This window comes from Pempheris klunzingeri, chromosome 7 (assembly GCF_042242105.1).
Source record: "Pempheris klunzingeri isolate RE-2024b chromosome 7, fPemKlu1.hap1, whole genome shotgun sequence".
Classification (NCBI taxonomy): domain Eukaryota; kingdom Metazoa; phylum Chordata; class Actinopteri; order Acropomatiformes; family Pempheridae; genus Pempheris; species Pempheris klunzingeri.
In genome coordinates, this window is record NC_092018.1 from 24846286 (window position 1) to 24869091 (window position 22806).

Consider the following 22806-nt stretch of genomic DNA (forward strand, 5'->3'; position numbering starts at 1 on the left):
CACAATATACACATTAATGATGTAATACTTGTAAAAATAATAAGGATTTTTATATCTGAACATGTAGGGATCTGAACAACTACTGGATTAATGGAAATGAAAGTTTGCGCAGACGTTCTTGGTTCCCAGATGATGTATCCTTGTGACCTCTAGCACCGCCATGACGTTGACATTTTGTGGTTCAGGCGTTTGTGTTTCCCTCAGTATGAAATGTAATAACTTTGGAGAGTCCTTAACTTCTCATCTGGCACCATCATCAGGCCAGAATTTGTCCCAGACTGGTGCTAAAAGGCCTCACTGTGTTTCTCTGCACATTTTGTTTTGCGCATGTGACAAATAAAATCTTTCTTCACAGCTGCATCTCTGTTTTGTCTCAAAAACAAGTGGAACGTTCAGCTCTAACCATTGTGACACAGCCAGTCCCCTCAGACGCCGCCACAGAGCTTCAGTGCCAGTGAACTTCCCTCTTTGAGGTCATCAGTCCGAGTAACTCAACTTAACCCCGCCATGGCAGCCACTCCAGCCTGGCCCCGGGGCTGTGAGTCCTCCCCTGACCCACAGAGCCACAACATCCCCTTTTACTGCAGCGGGGGGCCTGGAAGTCATCACTGATACTGGCAACACACAGGGAGCTCTGAGGTCATCAATAATGACTCCATTTACTTAACACCGACCCAAACACCTGCTCATTTATCATGGCTGACACATGTCAGCCTGGCCCATTTCTCACAGAGGAGCCAGCCAGCCACTGCAGATCTTGATCAGGTCACCTCCGGCTCTGTGAGGGCTTTACTGAGTAGATTAATACACAACACACAGAGTTAACTCTGAATACTAAGACACAGACAACTGGCTTTTTTGCAAAATCCCAGATGCATCCCAGTGTGTCCAAAAAACCTTGACTGTGCTCAGTAGATTACTCATTCTGGTCGCATTTGAACTGATTATCATACACTGATTATTATTCAAGGATTCCGTCCCATGAAAACATTGTGTGTGTGTGTGTGTGTGTGTGTGTGAAGGTCCGTCTTGATAGCAGCTTCATACTGCGTGAGAGTGTGTCTTCCTATTGAACTGTCACATGCTGCTGGCCACACTATGTCTATGCGTGTAAGTGACGACACATAAGGAGTGCAGATGATTATGATCACGCATCCTCTGAGCTAGAAGATATTTCAGAGAGAGTCACCCACCGCCATCACCGTGACAACGGATGAGGGAATATCTTTTGCCAGAATGGTGTCCATCCCTCCAATAAAGTTCCACACGCTCAGGGGATCTATGACAAGCAGCACTGACGCTGCTCTGGAGGCTCATGGAGGTCCAACGCTTCATTAACACCAAGATTAAGACGTGTTAAATTACAAGAAACGTTCCAAGTTATCTCCAGTGTTACTCTGACAGGGACGTCTCGGTTTTATTTGCCATCACCTCAATACACCGGGAGTGACCGGAATTACCATTGGCGGCCCTCACAACATTAAAAAAGATGACACGTCAGAGGACTGCCTCTGGGGAATACGAATGATTGCACGAAATTTTACGACAATCCACCCAAATAGCTGTTGAGGCGTTACACTCAAAACTGCAAATGTCAGCCTCTTGGTGGCGCCAAAGGAAACATCAGGGGACCATCAGGGGATGTGTCCCCTGGGGACCCTGAATGCCATATTTCATAGCAATCCATGAAACAACTATTCAGATAATAGAGGAGCTCCTCGTGTGGATGAAATATTCTGCATATTCAAGTTTAGTATGTTTTATTGAAACTACCCTTTATTCCTGTGGACTACTAAAGGGGTGTACTGTACCCCCCCCCCCTTTTTTAAATGTGCCTTGTGAAGTGCAACATATTTTTTTCTTTACCAGAGCTGAGTTTACAGCATTTCTTAAGCCGAATCTCTGAGGCCCCTTTGCAGAGCAAGTGGTAGTTGCCTTCAGTGCCCTTCAGCTCGATGCTCACACAGCTGAGCACACAGCTGAAGACAGAGCTTCTCTTCAGGGATTTCTTTAAGGAACAGCCATAGTCCTTGTCTTTGAGTTGCCACGGCAGTCCGCCTCCTTTCTCTGGAGACACCGTGTCAATGATGATGGCTCAGCTGACTCCTCCACCCAGGACTACTATGTCTCAGATGGACAAGATTTTGATATGGGCCTCTTTCCCTTCCAGCCCCGCTTCGTTTCTCAGCATGCAACAGGCAAAGGGGACGGAAACGCCCGGGAAAGGTCACCGGTCCACCACACAGTCACATAAGGGCTCCTTCACATCCACACCCAGAGGGAGTGCGTGTTTCTGCACTGTGGATGTGGGGAAGACAGGAACATCTATCTATCCATCTGAGAACAGAAAAGAGGAAACAGCTGATAGAATCTTGCAGTACAACATTCTGGTGGAATGTCTAAGGGAAGAGAAGAAACGAAGCGTTAACACGAGGTATTAAATCCTCCTCATTATGCAGCTTGGGTGTTAAATGACTTTCCCTCGACATTCTGGGGCTTCCTAACAATGTGAGAAAGTTACACATCATCAATAGAAGTTTAGCAGAGTGATGTTAGAGATTTCTTCATTATGTGCTCCATTCAGTGAAGTCGATTTCTGGGGTGTTAAAGAGTAAAAAAAAAAAAATCACCTCCTTTAAGGCTCCGCCAAACCTTTTTAGATGAATTCCAAGATTCAGCGCATTTCTTCAGTATGACTAAATATCGCAGGAGAGTTAACATTCAAAGCAGACATTGCTTTTCTGAAGGCGACAGCGGATCTTGTTCGGACATGCCCAGACATTTTGGAGATGTGCAGGTATGTCTCTCTGAGTGTGTGTGTGACTGCTGCTGCTGCATTTAAATGCACTCACCTGCATTCTTGTACCCGTTGATGCTAACAAGTGCACCAGCGAGTTTTTATTTCATTGTGACATCAGTTAAGGCCAAGCTGTCAGACTCTGAGTGCAGCCGTTAAAAGCTTTAAACACACACACACACACACACAGACTTTGATGTGTAAAATGAGTGCATTTCCCCTTTAATGTGAAATGAAAAGTAAGCTGCTCTAAAAGGCCTCGACTACAACCTGACCTGAAGATGCACAGTATGGCTGCACATACTGCTACACATACTGTACAATAGCTCATGGCGCAGATCAATATAGATTTATTCAAAACAGTTTACATCAATGTTGAAGGTTCTAAGCAGCTTTACTCCAAATCACAACTTGTCACTGGGAAACAGATATTTGAATATTGTAAACGCTGTTTTAAAGGACCACAGTTTGATAAGAGCAGCACTTGTCTGCCACAAAATGATTGACAGCTGCTGTATACGACACCACGTCACAGATTTCTTCCCCAGTGAATTATGTAGCGTGTTTTTTTTTTTTTAAACCAAGCGCTAAAAACACCTCGCTGTCTGGGCTCTACGTGCTGCTGTTTGAAGCAGGCTGGAGCCACAGCTGCAGCGAGCAGACACGCAGAACAACCAGAGAGAGAGAGGGAGAGAGGGAGAGAGAGAGAGAGAGAGAGGGAGGGAGGGAGAGAGAGAGAGAGAGAGAGGGAGAGGAGCTGGAGGGTCTCTTGTTGTCCTGCCTTTGTTTGTTGCCCTCCTCCTGCTGTCTTTAGCTCCATAGGAGAGCTTAGAGTGCGCGCCTCTGAGCATCAATAATAGAAGGCTCACAGCATCGGGCGCAGAAAGGGCCGAGGCAGCGGGACAACTTAATACCATTCAGCTACTAATTAACTAATTGAAAGACTAAAGTCTCTAAATCTGGAAGTACAAATGACTGATTATGCGTCTTTGTGTCTGTACAGAAAGTGCTCATCCGTTTTAAAACGAGGCGTAAAATCAAGTGTACAGTGAGTGTGAAATCTTGTGGCTCAGCCCAATATGTCAATGAGATCAATGCTCTCTTATTACTGGCAGCAACAAGAGCCCATAAAGACTTGATTTATTGTCGTCTCTTTAACTCTTCTGTGTGTGGAGGAGCTGGACGGGGCTGTAGGTGGTGAGTCAGGCCCATGAGGTCAATCACATAAAGCTGGAAAATGAGATGTTACCCACATTCAGGAGGGCCTGGAGTAGAGGAGGACAGGGAGGAGAGGGGGAAAAATATAGAGCAGGGGAGCTTCAGTGGAAAGAAATGGACTCCATTTTTTGTAAGTCCTCCTCTCCAGCTGTCAGCCCTCTCCCTGTCCCATGGGGGGTTGCCACGGTGACAGGAGGCCACATGTCTTGGGGGCGTCGTTTTGGTCAAAGGACCCCATTGTTCTTGTGTTAAGCCGTCTTCACTATGCCCGTCTGCCAGGGACAGGGGCTTCGGCTTCACACCCCTCTCACTCACAAACACACACACACACACACACTCACACACACACACTCCCGCTCTCTCTCAGACAGACACAGAAAACACACCCCACACCCACTTGCATGGAGCTGCAGCAGTTTGGCACATTAAAACAACCCATTCATAAAGATGCTTCCAGTTACAAGTTTTAACATCAGAGCCATGAAAAGACGCTCAGTCACAACATGGGCACATGATCATAAGAAAAGAAACGCACACTAATTGCTGAAGTGATTCTTGTTCAGCAGTAACACCCGACAAAAATCCCTTTGACGCAAATAAATGTGCATCGGCTGAATTATTATCCCTCCTGACGACGGCATCAGTTCCCAGGACTCCTTTCATCTCCTCACAGTTCATCAAGTTGACAGATGAACGACTGCAGCTCCTCGGCTCGGCCACCAGATGGCAAAGCAGCCCCACCGAGTTTCCCCCCCCAGAGCTGAATCAGTGGCTATATGATTCTGTCCATTTGTCTTCCAGTGGGAATACAGAAGAGACCTTGGCACAGGCTTGGAGCCAGAAACCTCTGGTGTCCTTCAGCCAAGTGACTCTGACTTGATGTAAAAGGAGGGAGTCAATTACCCCGTGATGGATAGATTACAGTCATGCATCATTCTGGGAGCCAATTTTCCTATGTGAACTGAATTTGAAACTCAATTTGTTACTGCTCTCTCCATTCCGCTCTGACAGATGGATGGAGGCAGCAGAGAGGAGCTGATCTGAATCTGTGACTGCTGGAATCTCAGGTTAGAGGTCAATTTACTTGCAGACATTTAGCTGTGTTCAAAATGTAGATCGGAATGGTAATTTATGTAGCGATGCATTCGATCACGGCGAGAGGTCCTGGTTTATGTGAAGGGAAGAGCTGCTGCACTTGAACGGAGGTGACCACACAGCTGGAGCATCGCACGGGTGGAGATCGGGGCGGTTTGACTATCTGGATGAGTTCCTGTCAAATGAGTCTAAATCATCTGGTTAAAAAGAAAACAATCTGATCTAATGAGGCCACTTTACATGTAATCAAAACATTTAATCAGAATCGCAGTCCAACAAGGAACAGTTTGACATTTCAGGAAACTCGCTGAGAACACTTATTTTTCATTTGCTGAAATGTTTAAGGCCACTGACAGCACATTAAAACCATCCATTAAAAGCTCTGATTATGCAATGAGACAGGGACCTCTGGACATTTTCCTGAATGTCAACAGTTTGGATTATTAAAAAAAAAAAAAAAAAGAAAAAGAAACAACACACTACAAAAGAACCCCACAAAACCACTCCGGCAGCCACAAATAAACTGAATTATTTTAGCCTATTAATTTGATATCCATGTGGAAGGCACACTCCCTTCCTCCATTACCATTCCATTAATCCAGCCCCCACATCTATCCACAAAGAGCAGATTACTGACTTTCAGATGCTCGATCCAGTGACTGTGGACACTGAGCCTGATGATGCACTGTGATTAGCAGCTGAGTGGCTGGCTATTGATTAGGTGGTGGTCAGCACAGATGTTTGGACTCTGTATTGACTGGCTTGGTTAGTGGAGGGAAAGTGGCTACAAATTACTGGTCAGCTCTAATAATTCATAGGGAACAAAAGCATCAATGCTCTGGCGGATATAAAACAAGCTGCCTGTTCTGAACCCATTTCATTTGAAGAGAACAGTGTAGGTATTTATGAAGGCCTGATGTCCCGTGTCCTCATATCTAAGTCTCACAAGCGTTGTCTTGTGTTTCCTCGGGGACTGAGGGTTGGACAAGTGGAGCAGCACTGAGCCGGCGGCCCCGGGTCCTCCTGCGGGCCTCTCTCTTGGAGTCGGGGGAGGTCCGGGGCAGCCAGGCGAGACCAGCACTGTTGCTGCTGTGCTCTGTGCTGGCCTGGTTCCTCAGGCTGCGGCGGACTGAGCGCTGCCCTCTAGTGGCTACAGGTTTGAACACATCTTCAAAATTAAAGTCAGCCTGCCAGGGGGCCAGGTCCAAATTGGCTATTCCCCCCTCTTCCTGGCTATCAGAGCTTGACCAGATGTTGTTTTCCTGCTGGCTGGCTGCTCCCTGTCCCTTCTCCTCCCCATCATGGCTCGTTTGGTGCTCCTCTTGTGGGACTGAGCTGTGTAGAGGGCTGCTCCTGCTCCCCCAGGCTTTTCTCTGCGCTGGCTCTAATGGTAAGCTCAAAGTGTTCATAGATTCTTCACCTGAGGGTGGGCCGTCTGAGGTGGGTGCATCCAGACTGCCATGACAGTCTAATTTTTTTCCATCTGAGTGTGTGCAGTGTGTATCTGTCTGGGCAGTAAGTTCAGTGGCAGCTCCTCCCTGTTCAGGTACAGTATTCGTCAGCGGGGTTTCACTTGATGCATCGTCCAGGTTTGTCGTGGTTTGGTCTTCACAGTGCTCCTCTGTCTTTCCTTCAGTCCGGTCCTGAGTCTCCTCACTGAGCAGGACACCATCAGCATCACTGACCTTCCTTTTCTTCAGCCCTCTCCCACTGACTCTTGGCCCCGACAGCCTCCTGCTCCTCCCTGCGAAGCTTTCTTTCCTGGAGTTGGGAGATGTGACAGAGTCGTCTGAAGCATTTGTCACTCTGAGGTCGCCAATTCCTTGAGTGCCATCGGCCAACTCAGGGTTCACGTGGGTCTCATGATTTGGGGCTGTTGGGAGAAAACAAACAAAAACAGGGAAATTAATTAAATCAATTTGTCCCTCACAAGGTCCAACTAGGGGCTGAAACTGTAGATTCGGAGGGGTTGTGCTACATGTTATGGAAAGACTGTACAGGAAAGAAAATAATCCAGGGAAGTTTTCCCACCCAGCAAAGTAGAGGTGAATTCCACAATTAACCACAAGTTAAGTTAAAGTTAGTTATTGGCGGCATGTCTTACCTGTGCAGCCAGTCTGCTGTGCTGCTGGAGACGGGCTGATGAAGGACAGCCTCTCGGTGATGGGACTCAGGGTGGGGTTCTTAGAAGCGTATGCCCGAGAGCCGTACAGGGAGCGGTCCACGTCCCTGTTCCACCGACGCGCTGCTGCGGAGGCCATCTGTGGAAAAGCAATCTGCATCGTTAGGAAGGTCTGTGCCGACATGTCCATTCAAATCTGTCATTAGCTGGTCTGATAGGACGCAGAGTGATTATTTCTTGTACATCTAAGTATTTACACACGGCTCTGTTTAAATTTCAGCTCAACTCATTTTCTGCGGAGTGCATTGGCCAAACTGAAAGTTATTAGGCTAACCCATTTTGGCTTAAGAACTACTACAAGAGTGTTAGAGGAGCCAGACACTACAAGCTCAGTAAATCAGCTCAGCCCAGACAGCCAAGTGCCTTCAGACAACTTGTTTTATGCTGAGGGAATGTATGATCAACTACAAACTGCCCACTGTACTGCTGCACTGGATAAACCTCCATGCAGCATTACGCATGTAGTTTGTGAGAGGCACAGCTCTTGTGACTCTTTATCAGCAGCACTTGTTAAAATACTTTTTACCATTAGCTGTGAGAGCAGTGCAGGTTCTCCACTCGAGCACAGTTTTATGTATTCATCTAAGATTCATTGCGGTATTCCTATCATTCATAATCCTGTGTTGACCTTAATAAGCCTGTGGTGGTATGTCCACAGATGGTGATAACACTGCTCCACTCAGCCCAAGTAAGTTGTAGTGCGGTTGTGCAGCTATCAGCTCCATGACTGCTTTCCAGAAAGACACGTCTGCAGATCCCCCAGTGAAGCGGTGTAAAGAGAAATCAAACGAGTAGACTCAGCCAACTCACCTTCATTTTCCCAGAGGCCGACTTGGCAGCAGAGCGTGTCGACCTCTTCACAGGTTCGCTTTCCTCCGACTGCTGGAGGAACACAGAGTCGGCATGAGCATGCGTTAGAAACACCGTCTTTGCCACACTCTCTCTCTCACACACACATAACGTGATATCCTCGGATGTGATTAAGTTCAGATCCAGTGGAATTAAACAGTAGATTAGATGGGAGCATGTTATGACCCCTAAATTATTAGAAAGACAATCTCATCTAGTAAATGGAGATTTCTACAAGTGAGATGAAGCTGAAAGCAGTTTCTGGTAATAGCAGACCTTTCTCTTTCGACTGCTGGAGCGAGCAGGAGCCTTACTGGGATATTCACACTCTGGTGCTGGCTGCTATGGAAGACATTTAAAGTTTTAGTACAAAAAGGAAATGTCACTGTGTGGGACTTTGTAGAGGAATGTAATAATTACTCTCAAGCTGTTTAACAGTCAAGTTGCAAAAAACATATCTTGTGCGGCAACAATAAATATATATATATAACGCTGCCAGACCTTTTTCCTCAAGTTTCTAGATTGGGTCGGAGCTGCAGCTGTACTGCCTGCTTCCACTTGCTTCTCACTCTCTGCTAAGGACGTAGGCTCCTCCAGGGCTTCCGTCTGGGAGGTTGTGCTGGTTTTAATCTCAGATTCTGAGGAAAAACTACAATATTACACCTGAAACGACAACTGTTAAACACCCTCAGCGCTGGTTAATATTAATAATGATTCTGTGGGTTAGCATAGTCTGGTACTGTCTTTGATAAGTCCGTCTGGTGGTTTAACATGCTTATGCATCATTTTGACCTCCCTGATATTTATATTTTTCTACACATGTAGACTGTCAATTGGCTTGGCTTCTTAAGATGACTTAAAAATAAGAAACCGAGCAGAAGAGCAGTTTGAGCTACACATATTATAGCCCGACGTTCTCAAATGTGTCATGCAACAGGACAAGGAAGAGAACATGGCAAGAAGGCGTAAAGCTAAGCGACAATGAAAAGCAAAAATAGAGAAGTAGGATGGCAGTTCACCTGTCTGAATCTGACAGAGAGCCTCCTCATGGAAAGCAGTGTTTAAATTCAACGGCTGGGCTTCCCACGTACAGTCTGAAAATGCAATAAAAGGAAGGCTGTTATCATACCAACAGAGTTTGAATGTATTCTATTAGAGAAAATAAGTTATGACTCTCAGAGCAAATAAACTGCAATAGCCAACCTGAAAAGCTCATCACTATAGAGTCGGTCTCCATCACAACAATCTAGGACACAGAAAATGAAGAAAAATAATGTTCAATGGCAGCTATAACAAACACAATCTAGACCAGATAGGGGCTCATATCCTGGTCCTTGTTAGTAATATACAAGCATTAATCAATACGGACAAATGATTGTATATTACTGCACATGTAGTCAGTTATAAGTGCAGCAAGAGAAAGTAGTAATAAAAACCACCACAGTTGTAGCTGATTGTGGAAATCTTGGATGTTAGTAGATGATCCATGTTATTTTAATGCAAAGCTTTAATATAATATTTTACAACATGTGCAGTACAGTATAAACACCAAGCTACCATCAGAGAAACAGCTTAAAACAATCCTGCCATTGTCTACCTTTCCATTCTTCTCTGCTCCGTCCTCTCCCACAGACTGCAGTCTGTGGCTGCGAAGCATTGCAAGTGTGGGTGAAGCATCAAACATAGTGGGGCTGCACAGGTCGGGCTCAGCTTGTGGTGTTTGGGATTCACTCCTCTGTGGCGTCTTCAGCAGTGAGCGCAGCTGTAAACTCCCACCTGGCGTAGGCGCTCGCACCGGCGTGGCCCCTTTCTGTAATGGAGTGCTGGGGGGCAGGTTCTTATCAAAGAGCTCAGGAGAGAGCGGACCTCCAAAGTGCACCCTCTTTTTCTTCTTGGTAGTGGACATCCCAGTAGAGTTATCCTCTCCTACAAACACAGTGAAACTTTAAATGCACAAGTATGCCAATTACATTTTGTTATCCTTATTACAAAATACAGGAAGAGAAAGCTACTTTGCCATTAAGTCTTTTGTAGATGGTTCTTGGTGTTTAATATTTCATCTAACTTTCAAATATCTTCTGAAAAACATCAAAAGAGATGTTTATTTATAGTTCAGTGTAATAGTGCAATAAACATACATTTAGAGTTTGCAGATACTTCTGTGCTAATTAGAAACAGAAAATAGTGTTCAAAATATTTTGTATGATATACCAGAAATGTAAAACTCGACTTAAAATAATAATAAAAATAATACTAAACTGTATGTATGACTGCATCTGACACATTTCAGGACACTGGATACTTGCATGTCATGAAGTACAAATTGTTCCTATAAATGACAAGTGGGTGATGGGTGCTGAACCCTACATTGACCAGCTGGTGCACATCCCATGTTGGTCTGCTATTTAATACCATCACTGCAATTTCATGGGAACCATTAACACCCCCCTTGTAGCTAAAACACACACAGTGCTCTCCAACATAGAAAACTCAAATGGTGTTAATTGACATGATTTTTCTCTTTGAAAATACAAATTTGACACTCTCATGGCATGTAGCCTGGATACACTGAATCAAGCTTAGCTCTATATACCAAGCCTCAAAGGCAGGATTAGATCAAGATAAAAGGCCGGGCACTCTTGCATGGCCACTGTGTGTTTACCTGTGGGTTTCATCTCCAGCAGAGAGGGGAGAGAGATAATGTGGAGGGAGGATGCAAGCCGGGCTGTTGAAGCAGCGGCAGGATCATCAGATGGGGGTTGGCTGGGGCTCTGGAGTTCAAAGACGCCATGCTGCTGAGAGAGAATAGATAAGAGCTTCTGTTCTGTTGGAGTCCATGGAGCTTCACAGAACAGGTTGTTAAATAAGAGTGCATGTGAATGCAATTTATCTGATATTAGCATCAATTAAAGTCTGTATATAAAAACTGAAGGGATACTGAATGTCAAATTATGCAAATCAATTCATCTGATCAGCCCACTGTAGATTTCTTTCCTTGCATCATTTAAAACTGGTCCACTGACAAAAAAAAACATCTAAATCTTGTATTACAAACCAATTATTTTGAACATCATCAGTTAACACTCATGTAAGGAAGACAAACTGCATTTCCTGTAGCTACTAGATAAGAAAAGCCTCCAAGCATTTAGCCAGGAAAATGTTCTAACGTAACATAGAAAAGCAGATCAGAAAACCGAGGCCGTTATATCTTGGATGGAAGTAAGAACAGGGATGTAGGAGAGGTACAAACAACCCAAACTGCAGGGTACTTACTCGAGAACTTGACATAGTTTTCTTTCTAGTTGGCACAGTCAGGATATTGTTGCCAGACTCTGATTCCACAGACTGTCTTGTTATTACCTGCTGTATGGCTGCACTTAATGCACACGATCACTTTTAGGCACCATATTGCAATAAAAGTGTGCTAGACTAAGACTGTGAGCCGAGGCCATTACATGATTCATTCAAAAAAATGGTGTCATTGGTTAGTAAATGTTATAAATCTGTTTCTGCTTGAATCCTTACGGCATCTGAGGGCTATACTACGAAGCATAATCAACATAGCCAGGCTTTCTTTGTGTTTGCTGGCTCGACAAACTGACTAAACTCACAGTCAGAGATAACTGGTATCACAAGTTGGTTGTCGACTGTCTGTGTCAACCCAGGCTTTTCTGCTTCAGACTGTGCGGGTTCCTGATAAAAGGGGTGCTTGACGCATCATTTGACTCTTTTTGCTGAATGTTTTCTCAATAAAGATGCAAAGAAGAGCCTCCTGTTCTATTTGAATGTAAAAGCTGCACATTTTCAGCCTCTTGACTCATAAAGCATACTTAAACATAGTGCATTTAGACTCCGTCCCATAATAAAGGAGATGTGCAAATCGTGTGAAATATGCGTGTCATATTAGAGATTTTCTGCATCACTAACTGAATGCTGGAGGTTCCCGTGATAACATGATGCTACAGCTTGTGCTACTATAACTGCACTGCTTTGTTCAGTGCCATTACTAATATACAGCTCGACAAGTTTGCATCACGATTTGCATACACAGTATAATGAATTCCTTCGCCTGAGAATCTCAGCTGGGAGTGGATATTGTTGTGGAAAAGAGGGCAATGCTTAAAGCTGAAGCTGATTCAAGCTAAGGGTCTGAACACAACCTCCTCCGGACCAGGAAAAGTTTACAGCATAAGTTACCACAGTGATATAAGTTTGTGACACTGAAAGCTCATCTATTTTTGCATGAGAATCATGGTAATGTCACTCTATTACTCAAATGGCATTATATCACAGCAGGAAGCAGTGTGTGTCACAGCAGAATCATTGAAAGCCTACATCAGTTTCTGTGATTCACGCCTAACTTTGGTGTGCTTGCTTGTGTGTGTGTGTGTGTGTGTGTGTGTGTGTGTGTGTGTGTGTATGTGCGCTGCAGTCTGAGTTAAGACCTAACCTGCTGGCTCTTAGTAGGGGTACAGGCTTGGAGCTCCGAGTCACCATGAAGGGGTGGGCATATAAGCACAGCTTGGGCCTCATCCACAGCGTTACTGGATGGCAGTGGTCCTTGTGTCACAACCTGCGTCACTGGTTCTTCGTCCTCCTGTGGATATGATTGAAGGATTCCCACTGCTTTAATTTTGCTGCACAGCACCACAACCGCAACAACCCTACTACTGTGGATACAGAAAATATACCAAACTGCTATTTTAGTGCTTAGGAGAATGCATGAGACTTGATATTGCACTTTACTGGATATAAGTTTTGTAGAAGCTCAGAGTATAAAAAGGCAAAAAGATGCAATCATAAATAAACAAACTTTAGCTTGAGAGTGCTTGTTTTTCCTCTTTTTGGATGCTTGTAGTCAAAAGCATGTGCATAGTACTGGCATCTACCATTCATAGAGGAGTTAAAAATAATCAACAGGCTCAATGGAAGCCATGTACAGAGAGGTAAAACCTTTTAGTTCAATTATTTACAGCAGTCAAGTAAGTACATGGTCAGAGTGAGTGTACCTCCTGTTCCTTCAAACTCAAGTGGAGGATAGGAGTGCTGGCCTCTCTAATCTCCACCTCGCAGCCCTCTTGGGGCCCCAGGCGTCTCCTCTTGCTGGGTATTGGTGTCATCGTTAGTGGGTGGTTCTCCTTCTCTCCATCAGAACTGTTTCCATCTGAGAGGAAAAAACACACATTGAAACTACACATTGAAAAAGGCTCGCAACATAAAAATTTGGGCCACGCAGACACCTCTGTTAAATGAACATAAAATCACAGCTTGAAAAGAAACTTTGATTAAGTTTATTAAAGGAATGGAGATAAAGTCTCAGTTCACCAACAAACAGCTCAGAAAGTGACCCATTTAAGAAGATGACCAAGCTCAGAAGAAAGGACTGCTGTAAAATGTTGTCAGAGTCAGGCTCATACTGTGCTATGCATTAATCCATTGCTTTTGAACAGTGCCTCCAGACATCATAAAGAAATCCTACTGGCATAAATCCTAGCTGAGAAATGAAACTATTAATCCTGTGGCAACGAGGCAGCCTCACCAGACAGATAATCTCTTGTCTTGATGCATCCTCCAGTGCTGCTGTCCTGCCTTGGCGTCGGATCACAGACCTCACTCTCTTCCACATCCATCAGGTTCTGGAAGGAGGCCATCTTCTGCCTCAGTGTGGGGGCGACCCGGGGTAGGAGCGGGCTACTTCTGACAAGCTGAGAGTTGAGACAGCAAAAACAAACATATCAGCTCAATGATGCAGCTTGACAGGCCATACAATTCTGAAATTACTGAAGTGGTATTACTGAGAGGCAGCACATCTATCACATACTCTTTGCACACATACGATCCAAGAATATTATGGTTTGCTGAGCTGTGCGTCATCTAACAGGCAAGTCACAGTAAGTCTCATGCTTCTGTCGTAAGCACTCACACACGTGTAAAAGAAAACTTCCCCTCAAGCTAAATTTGACCCAAAATGAACTCATTTTGCGTCAGACTTCCCACCTCCTGACTTGATAACTGGTTGTTTTCCCGCTGGAAAAAGGCACCAAAACTCCAAAGAAACTTCTTCAACCACTTCTGCAGCATAATGCACTTTTCAGCTGTTGATTATGTACACGATGTTCCAAACACACGTTTTGGTTAAATGCACTTTCATTTGAATCCTTAGCACAAGCCATTTGTACTTAAGAACCAATTCATGCCATTGGCTTCAGTGCCCACCTACGATCCTTCATTGGTCAGAAACATGCTATCTTAAGGTGTGACTCCACCCACTGCATCATTCTGAAAAACACTAAAAAGCAGGCAACAGGCTGAAGGAGCAAAGGGGAGTGGCTGTGTGAGGCATGTGTTGCTCTGTGGCATGATCCACTGACCAGAGACAATGCCACAGACTGACACAGAACCACACCGATGGGGGGACTTTTTCCTCACATATTTGAAAATGAGTGTGGTATCACAGCAGTGGGTGTTACCTTTTTTTAAAAATTATAATTATTATAATTTTATTAATATTGTTCTTCATCAGTCCCAACTGGTAGACTCTTTCAGCAGGGGCTTTGCATAAATTTGAGCCGATTTAAAACAGGTTTTTGTTAGATATTTAAAATATATTCAGCATCGGTGTGTTATATTACAGTACAGCAATATCATTTCGTTAACAGCTCAAAAAACATGTTTAAGTGTGCAGAACCTCGCACCTTTTAACCTTAAAACCGGTTACACTTGAAATTATTTTTCTCTTGTAGAACTGTAAAGCTCTTAAAAGAATGCTGGTTTCTGTTTTTAACTCAAATGTGAGGCGATTGTTTTTGTTTGTGCTGAAGTTCCAGTTAAAAAGAAAATGATCCAATGTGATGAAGTATGATATGGCCATTTTAAAGTTTTTCTTCATTACATTTACTGTATTGACATTTACCATTGCCTTGATATAAAACTACATTTACAGAAGACAGAGAGCATTGAGAGCTAGAGGAGAAATCTAATGGAAGTTGCCCATTTAAAAGCTTAATCTCAAATACTACATTTGTCCTTGTACATTTCAGCTTAATTCATATACACTTTTAAAAATCATTGTGTGATTCAACTGATCATAATTCATATCAGCCACAGTACTGTGGTTTTCTGATGCTATTAAATGCATTCATGCTTAAGTTAGACACAGAGGTTGTCTACTGTTAGTCCAACTAGGATGTTGCAAACATTATGGTTTGGGCTACACTGAGAAAAAGAATGGACACCACCCTTGTGTTGGAGGGGTCATGGGAGTTTACCCATCCAATCTACATGTGCTTTGTGGACTTGGAGAATCCATCCGGTCCCTGACTAACCAAAGTGAGAGCTGTGCCCGCATTCTCAGCACAAAGTCAAGCATGTACTCAGCGGGTGTTGGACTCCGCCAAGGCTGTCCCCTGTCATCGATCCCATTTGTAATATTCATGGACGGGATCTCAAGGTGCAGCCGACGTGAGGAAACTGTGGTTTGCAGCTGAGTGAGAAGCGGTCGGGATTAGAGTCAGCACCTCTTAGTCTGAGGCCATGGTTTCCTGTCGGAAAACAGTGGATTGCCCCCTCTGGCTTGGGAGGAGGTTGCTGCCCCAAGCGAGGGAGTTCAGGTATCTCGGGGTCTTATTCACGAGTGAGGGTAAAATGCAGAGCGAGATGGACAAACGGATTCGTGCAGCGTCAGCAGTAATTCGGGTGCTGTACTGGTCCACTGTGGTGAAGAGGGAGCTGAGCTGGAAGGCAAAGCTCTCAATGTTCCAACCCTCACCTGTGGTCATGAGCTCTGGGTAATGACCGAAAGAACAAGATCACAGATGCAAGCGGCCGAAATGACTTTCCTCTGTAGGGTGTCTATACTCAGCCTTAAAGATAGGGCGTTGAGCTTGGACATCCAGGTGGGGCTCAGAGTAGAGCCGCTGCTCCTTCACATCGAAAGGAGCCAGTTGAGGTGGTTGGGCATCTGGTCAGGTTGCCTCCTGGGTGCCTCCCCTTGGAGGTTTTCCAGGCACATCCCCCTAGGAGGAGACCCCGGGGCAGACCCAGAACTCACTGGAGGGATTACATGTCTCATTTGGCCTGAGAACACCTCAGGATCCCCCAGGAGGAGCTGGTAAGCATTGCTCGTGAAAATGACGTCTGAAGTGCCCTGCTTGACCAGTTGCCACAGCAACCCGACCACGGATCAGCAGAAGATAATAGATTTATGGACATTTCTCATTCTTTGGTCGTTACAAACATTTGACAGCTTCAGACACAGTCTGAGTCTTACCTTTGGTAAAAAATTGTGCAAATGCCATTTAAAATGAGAGGAAACCAACATAAATATGTAATGCACACTAACAAACATGATACATGTTTTTAAAACAGGTTTTTAATTGCTCATCTTGCCATGTCACTGACCCTATTACACTTTCACATGGTTTGACCTCTCTCTCCATATTGATCTTGTCGAAGCTTATTTTGTGGAGTCAATATATTATATATCCTGTGGTTTCCCTCACACTAGTGCAGTGGAAACTGCTTACAGTGATCATGTCTATCGGGATCAAATTGATCACTATAGGCGGATAATCATTACAAACTAATTTTATTGAATTTTACCAACTTGCCCCGCATTATGTTACCAAGCATTATCAATCCACGTGACAAGGGCAGCTCCAACCACAGGCACTTTTCCCAGTGTGCATTTGTCTTCTGTATCCTTTATTTGCTGCCATGACTGTTTCTTGTTGTTTGAGTTTAATACATAAGGCAGCCTCAGAAATGCCAAGTTTCACAGCAGCATCTTGTTGCCTCATGTTTTGACAGTTTGGCATAAGTGTTGAGTAACATGGTGAAAAGTAGCAGCGCACACAGCTTAAAAAAAAAAATAAAATAAAAAATCACTGTATTGCAGCAGAATCAAAAACAAACAGAAAGCTCACTGCTGAAATGTGTTCGTTTTTACCCTAAACGAACAGGAAGACTATTGATCTGAGTGCAGACGTTCTGTTTGTGTTCTCATAAGCTTGAGCACCAGCCTCAGGTAGCCAGCTGGGCACGATAGTAAAAATATTAGTAGATTTAAACAACTACTCGGTTGTATTAATTGCAATATTTCTTCCTCCACAATGAGCGCATCAGTTAAAAACTACATCTAACTTGTTTCCACCAAGACACGGGTTGTTCTAAATTGGTCAGAAACTTAGTAACTGACCTCACTAGCTTTAGTAATATCTGTCTAGCATGCCTAGCCCAGTTTTATGTAAAACTTCAGTCATGTGCAGAGGTCGCACAGCTAGGCAGGTACATAAGTAGACAGGCAATTAGGCAGTCCAACCATTTCTTTTAGGCCAAATGCAATGATTGGACAGGCTTATTACAGACTTGAGACAGCCACAGATAGCAGATCGTTTCCTTCTAAAACCATTTGATATTGATTACTGCTGGACTGTTATGACGGTTTCAATAAATATAACAAAAATGCCTCCAAGTTACATTTCCTGCCTTTAAGCTGCAGTTCTTTTATGTGGCTGTGAAAAGTTCTTTATAGAGATGAATATCGTTAAGATTGTCTCGATGCTGATTGCTACTCTTATTGATAATTATCAGCAAAATGTACAGAAATTATCAAATATAAAAGTAGTTGTAGTGCAGTAAAATACCCCGTCAGTGTTTTCCTACTATATCTATCCGTTTCTGCATTAATATTACTTGTTATTCAATGTATGATGCAGTAGATGGTTGAAGTTGTGCTATCTTTAATTACTTTATATACTATTGGGTAGTTTAATCCGCAGCAATGCATCATATTCTATAAGATCATTAGGGCTGGTGTCCATTGGTTGATATGTTCATGTCAAACATTCAATTTGCAGGGAGAGACTCTTCTTCTGCTGTGAGCAGAGGCAAGAAAAAGCCAATAGACGATTAATTGCCCGATAATACCTCCTATTTAAGTGATAACATCCCCCATTTAAATTATCACCTTATAATAATAATGATATACTCTACAAAACAGTCCAACTGATATGCACAGAATATGTGTTTTAATTCAGTGTTTCTGCTGCATTCATTCACATGTGGCCATCTGCTAAGCTTGAATTTTCTGTGCCATAGCAACCCCCCAGTACATAATATTATCATATTGGACAGCATTTGCCAGAGGTCGCAGCGGGAGCTCCATCATTTTCTGTTCTGCTCTGTTCATTTGCGGCATTAAAGTGATGTTGATACATAAAGCTACTGTCGATATTATCATTCTATGAGTGTATCGTAGGCAGATCATGACATGAATTATTATTATTATCAAACATCTTTTGCAGGCAGAAGGGAAGCCAATGCATGCTCCACACCAAATATTTATGGTGTTGTGGAAAACAGTCCATCCGTTGTCTGTGACTTCTACACGAGTGCACATATGTGATGATATACTATAGAATAGTGTAATGTATGAACAACTATATCTAGTAGTGGCACTGACGGTCTTTGTATGCGTCTGAAAGTATGCTGTACAGCATCAGAAAGATATGGTCAGTTTCAATATGGCTCACAAAGATCCAACCAAAAGCCAGACTGTAGTCTGAACACTGCCTCACACTACAAAATGGAGAGCTTGACTTGCTCAACTTCATCCCAAAGAGTATCTCACCTCTGGAGTTTTGAGGGTTAGTGGAGTCTTCATCCTCTGTTGTGCCATGAAGCGGATGAGGGAATTCGTCTCTGGGGAGCCCCGGACACCAATGCTGGACCTCCGCCTCGCCTTTATTTGTGCTAGACGAGACTTATCTAGAACAAGAGGGAGAAGAATACCACATTAGTAATAATCCATTGGTGCCATATATGGGAAATATATAATTATATATATGGGAATATATTATTAACCTCAATGTACTTTGGCTCTAAATTTATGCACCAGTGGTGGTGAACAGTGCATCTGTTTTTAACATTTCTGACTTATGTATGGTTTAATCCTTTCATGCATAGAGATCACTGCAGTGTACACCTATTCAAAAGCTGTTTTCTTGTATATGTGTATATGGGTTTTGATGGCATAGTTGCACATCAGCCACTACAGTGGATGCTATTGCATCATCTCATACACTGCTACCCAGTGCCAAGCCATTGCAAGTGGAAAAAAAAAAAAAAAGAGTGAAACCAAGATGGTCGACAGACAGCCAGAAACACCAAGTTGGTCATTTTATTCTGTTCAAACCTTGTATAAAAAGAAACCCTTGCCAGTAAGAAAAATATGGTGACATCAATTAACATCTAAGGAGTCATGCAATTGCAAAAATTTTTATGATTAATCATATGTCCACTGAATTGTACATCATGCATCACTAGCTATATTTCAACTACTGGACATGTAAATATATCTTGATAAAATAAATAAAGTTCAAACCTTTTTCCTTGCTTAAAGATGAATAAAAACATCTCCAGAGTGAGGTTACCATAATTCATGCATGAAAGGGTTAATATGCACACACAAATAAACTCTAACATTACAGCACATAATAAACCCTGCAATATATATACACACACAGCATTTCTCATGTGTGCACTAGTGGTGGCTGAGCACACCCAGTTCATAAAAATTTAACACCTCTGCCGTTTAGCTTCAAATAAGGACCTTCTCACCTTTGCGGTTTGACACTGATGCTGGTGTAAAGCTATCGACAGAGATGCCAAATTGACAAGGTGTGAGCCTGGAGAAATTCAGGGGAGCTGAGGTGTCCTGTAGAACAGTAGAGTCCTCTTCTGAGGGGGGCGACCTTTTCTCCTTCTGATCTCCATTAGTACTTGCGGTGTTCATCTCCACAGTAGCCATCTGAAGAGAACATTTCACAACATTTTATTTTTCAAGAACATCTGACCCACAACATGAAGTGTCTTACTGGGGGGGGAAATTTGAGACGGATGACAGCAGAGGCCTTGGAAGTCATCTGTCCACGAGTTGATCCAATGAGGCTCGTGGTTGTGGGATATGATGGCTAATGAAACATTTTGTATACATACAAAACGTCATGTCAAGGTCCATAACAAAAAGTTACAACAAAATAATGCTTCCGGACTTCCACAGGGTGTTAATGTAGTTAGCCGGTAATGGTAAGATACGCTGTTAGTTAGCTAACGTAAAGATAGGTTAGCATTAGCGTAACTCAAAACGCTCTGCATGTGCTTCAAAACAAACGCTTGTATTGGATGAATAGCGAACTGAATGGTAACTGTTTAAGAGAGACTTCTTGTAGAAACGTAACGTCATTATCGTCGGCTAGTTAGCTAAATTAGCACTAATTATTGTTCAACTTAGTCTGCCTTCACCTTCTGTTCATCGGGACGTTAAGTTAGCTAACTGTAGCAACAGTGGTGTTGAAGATAATAGACTGACAGCGAGTACAACACTTACCTTGTGCATTTAGGGCGTGTCTACAGTTAAAACGTATATATTAAAACACATATAGGCGACTGTTTCATAAAAAGTCCGCTAATATCTCAGTGATTTCACATGCTCCCAAGTAAAACAAACCATGAATGGAGGACCATTCAAATTACGCTCCGCTGCGGAGCAAGCGGCTGCGTAGGGATCCCTCCGCGAAAACGTCAGCAACGCTTGTAAAAATCAAACCCTTATACAACTTCAAAACCACGCTATATATTATGTAGTCTTGCTTATATATTCAACGTGTTAATAACAACAGTATGCACTGTTAAAAATATCGACAATAACTGGGAAACTGTACCGCTCGGAGGAACTAACTTCCGTATTTTTAAGGATTTGAAAGGGCCCGGAACTCGTTTAATATGAATTGACCAATAGAAATACAGAAAAGATACCACGTGACGTCCTAAAGCTAAAGCAGGCTTGATAGCCAGACAGTTAAATGGATGAATAGATTTTTTTTAAACTTAAATATGTTTTGTGTATATTATGAAACCAACATGATTATAAGCAGGAGTGTGACTTGATACAACAACAAAAAAACTTTTTGCACATCATTAAAACTTGCAGGCTTGACTGATTTACTGATGCGCCCTCCTGAGACAATGAGCACCTCATTAATTTAAATTGATACTGAGCAAATACTGATCTATAGTCCAGTTGCACATAATCAATCATTTTGATGTTTAGGAGTAAATTTTTATTAAACATCTTTTTTCCCCAGTGATCCAGCTGGACGGGAGCTGGCTCCATCGACTGTCGGCCCCCATCTGCTGTTGGTTGTCTTGAAACCAAACAGCTGGAGCTCGGCTGCATCCTTCTCTCAGTCTGGTGGTTCATAGCTGACCTGATGCTCGAAGTGAAAACTCCCCCAATCTGTCAGTCAGACAGGCAGTTCTCAGCATTTTCTTCTTGAAGGTTATATCTGATGTTTTTAATTGTACTTACTACTTTTAACACACATATCAGAGAGATAGGTTTGGGGTTAGAACTTTTGGGAAGCATTGTACTTTGTGTCCATTCACTGTTTTGCCCCCCCTGGTTTTTAATGGTGAAGTTGTGGTAAATAAAAAATATATAAATAAGATTTGACGTTATAAGCCAAACAACCACCAGCATAAACCAAAATGAATGGCGCTTTAAGAAATAGATGATCTATTTCACCATAAATTAGCACATTTTCACGTGGTTTACAATGGTTTGACATAACTCATAACATCCTGTATGTGACTGAAAATCAATAAGCCCAAACAGGTGGGTGAACTGTGGTCTCCTCTTGAAAAGCTCAGACAACCCTGCCCACACATGCCAGACACAAACACACACAGCATTTCTCCCTTTGTGAGCTTTCTGAGTCTGTGGTGCAGCTGAGTACAGTGAGATCAGATGCAACTGTGAGCCTCTTTCCACAGCCGGGACTGTCGGCCACATGAAGCATGTGGCTTCTTCTGTTGACACCATGCAGGCAAGGCTGTGCGAGTCGATGGAGGCTTGGCTGTCGTCGCTGTTGCTGTTGTTGTTGTTGTTGTTGTGAGGCGCAGGCGGGGGGCATGAAACAACTCTAGACATTCACAGGTGAAATAATCCTGTTTCTCTGTGAGTTCCTGTCCAAAATGAGATCAAATTTAAAGCCCTGTTCTTTAAAGATAGAATGCGTTAAAACACCACCTTATCAACAGCACTTGTTCCAAATGTCTTGGTCTGGTGTCATTAAACACTATAATCATAAAATTGGATCATGTTACAATATTTTTTTGCATGTAAAACATTGCTTGTGTGGATGTTTTTGGTCACATTTGTATTTGCACCCAGCACTTCTAATATTTTAGTTCCACTTCTGCTTGCTTGCTAAGTTTCTCCATGCCTTCAATCTCAGGGCTTGGTGATAAATGCTTCAGCTGATTCTGGTTCGTTGGAAGTGCGTCAGACTACTGGAGCTTGGTTATTAAAACAAAGATCAGCCACACACCAGTTTGTAATACTGTGTGTTTGTTTAATTTCCTCCTTAACACAGGTATATATATATATATATATATATATATATATATATATATATATATATATATATATATATATATATATATATATATCCCAAACATAATGGCATAGATACCCCCTGAAGTGCAATAATAGTGGCTCCTACAAGTCCACACTGGCATAACTCTGACATCACTATGACATCACCAGGGTCATTTCCTCAGACTTGGCAAAGCTCCTTCAGACCCAAACTGTTTTCACAGGCTG

At 43.1% G+C, this 22806-nt stretch overlaps 1 protein-coding gene across 3 annotated transcripts; it reads right to left on the reverse strand.

Annotated features, from left to right (window-relative positions):
• Window positions 1-5351: 5351 nt before the first annotated feature.
• Window positions 5352-20575, reverse strand: cdca2 (cell division cycle associated 2). Of its 3 annotated transcripts, none has more exons than XM_070833962.1 (15): window positions 20530-20575; window positions 19761-19950; window positions 18772-18908; window positions 13681-13846; window positions 13208-13305; window positions 12592-12738; window positions 10804-10936; window positions 9739-10067; window positions 9345-9387; window positions 9161-9235; window positions 8643-8779; window positions 8418-8483; window positions 8103-8174; window positions 7215-7371; window positions 5352-6983 (listed from the first exon to the last, which is right to left on the reverse strand). In XM_070833962.1, exons 1-15 carry the CDS (start codon window positions 20536-20538, stop codon window positions 6046-6048), a joined length of 2697 nt encoding a protein of 898 aa, XP_070690063.1. In that variant the 5' UTR covers window positions 20539-20575; the 3' UTR covers window positions 5352-6045. The 3 variants fall into 3 exon arrangements, with proteins under 3 accessions (XP_070690063.1, XP_070690062.1, XP_070690061.1); XM_070833961.1 differs by having other exon boundaries at window positions 10804-10933; window positions 13151-13305; XM_070833960.1 differs by having other exon boundaries at window positions 13151-13305.
• Window positions 20576-22806: the final 2231 nt, after the last annotated feature.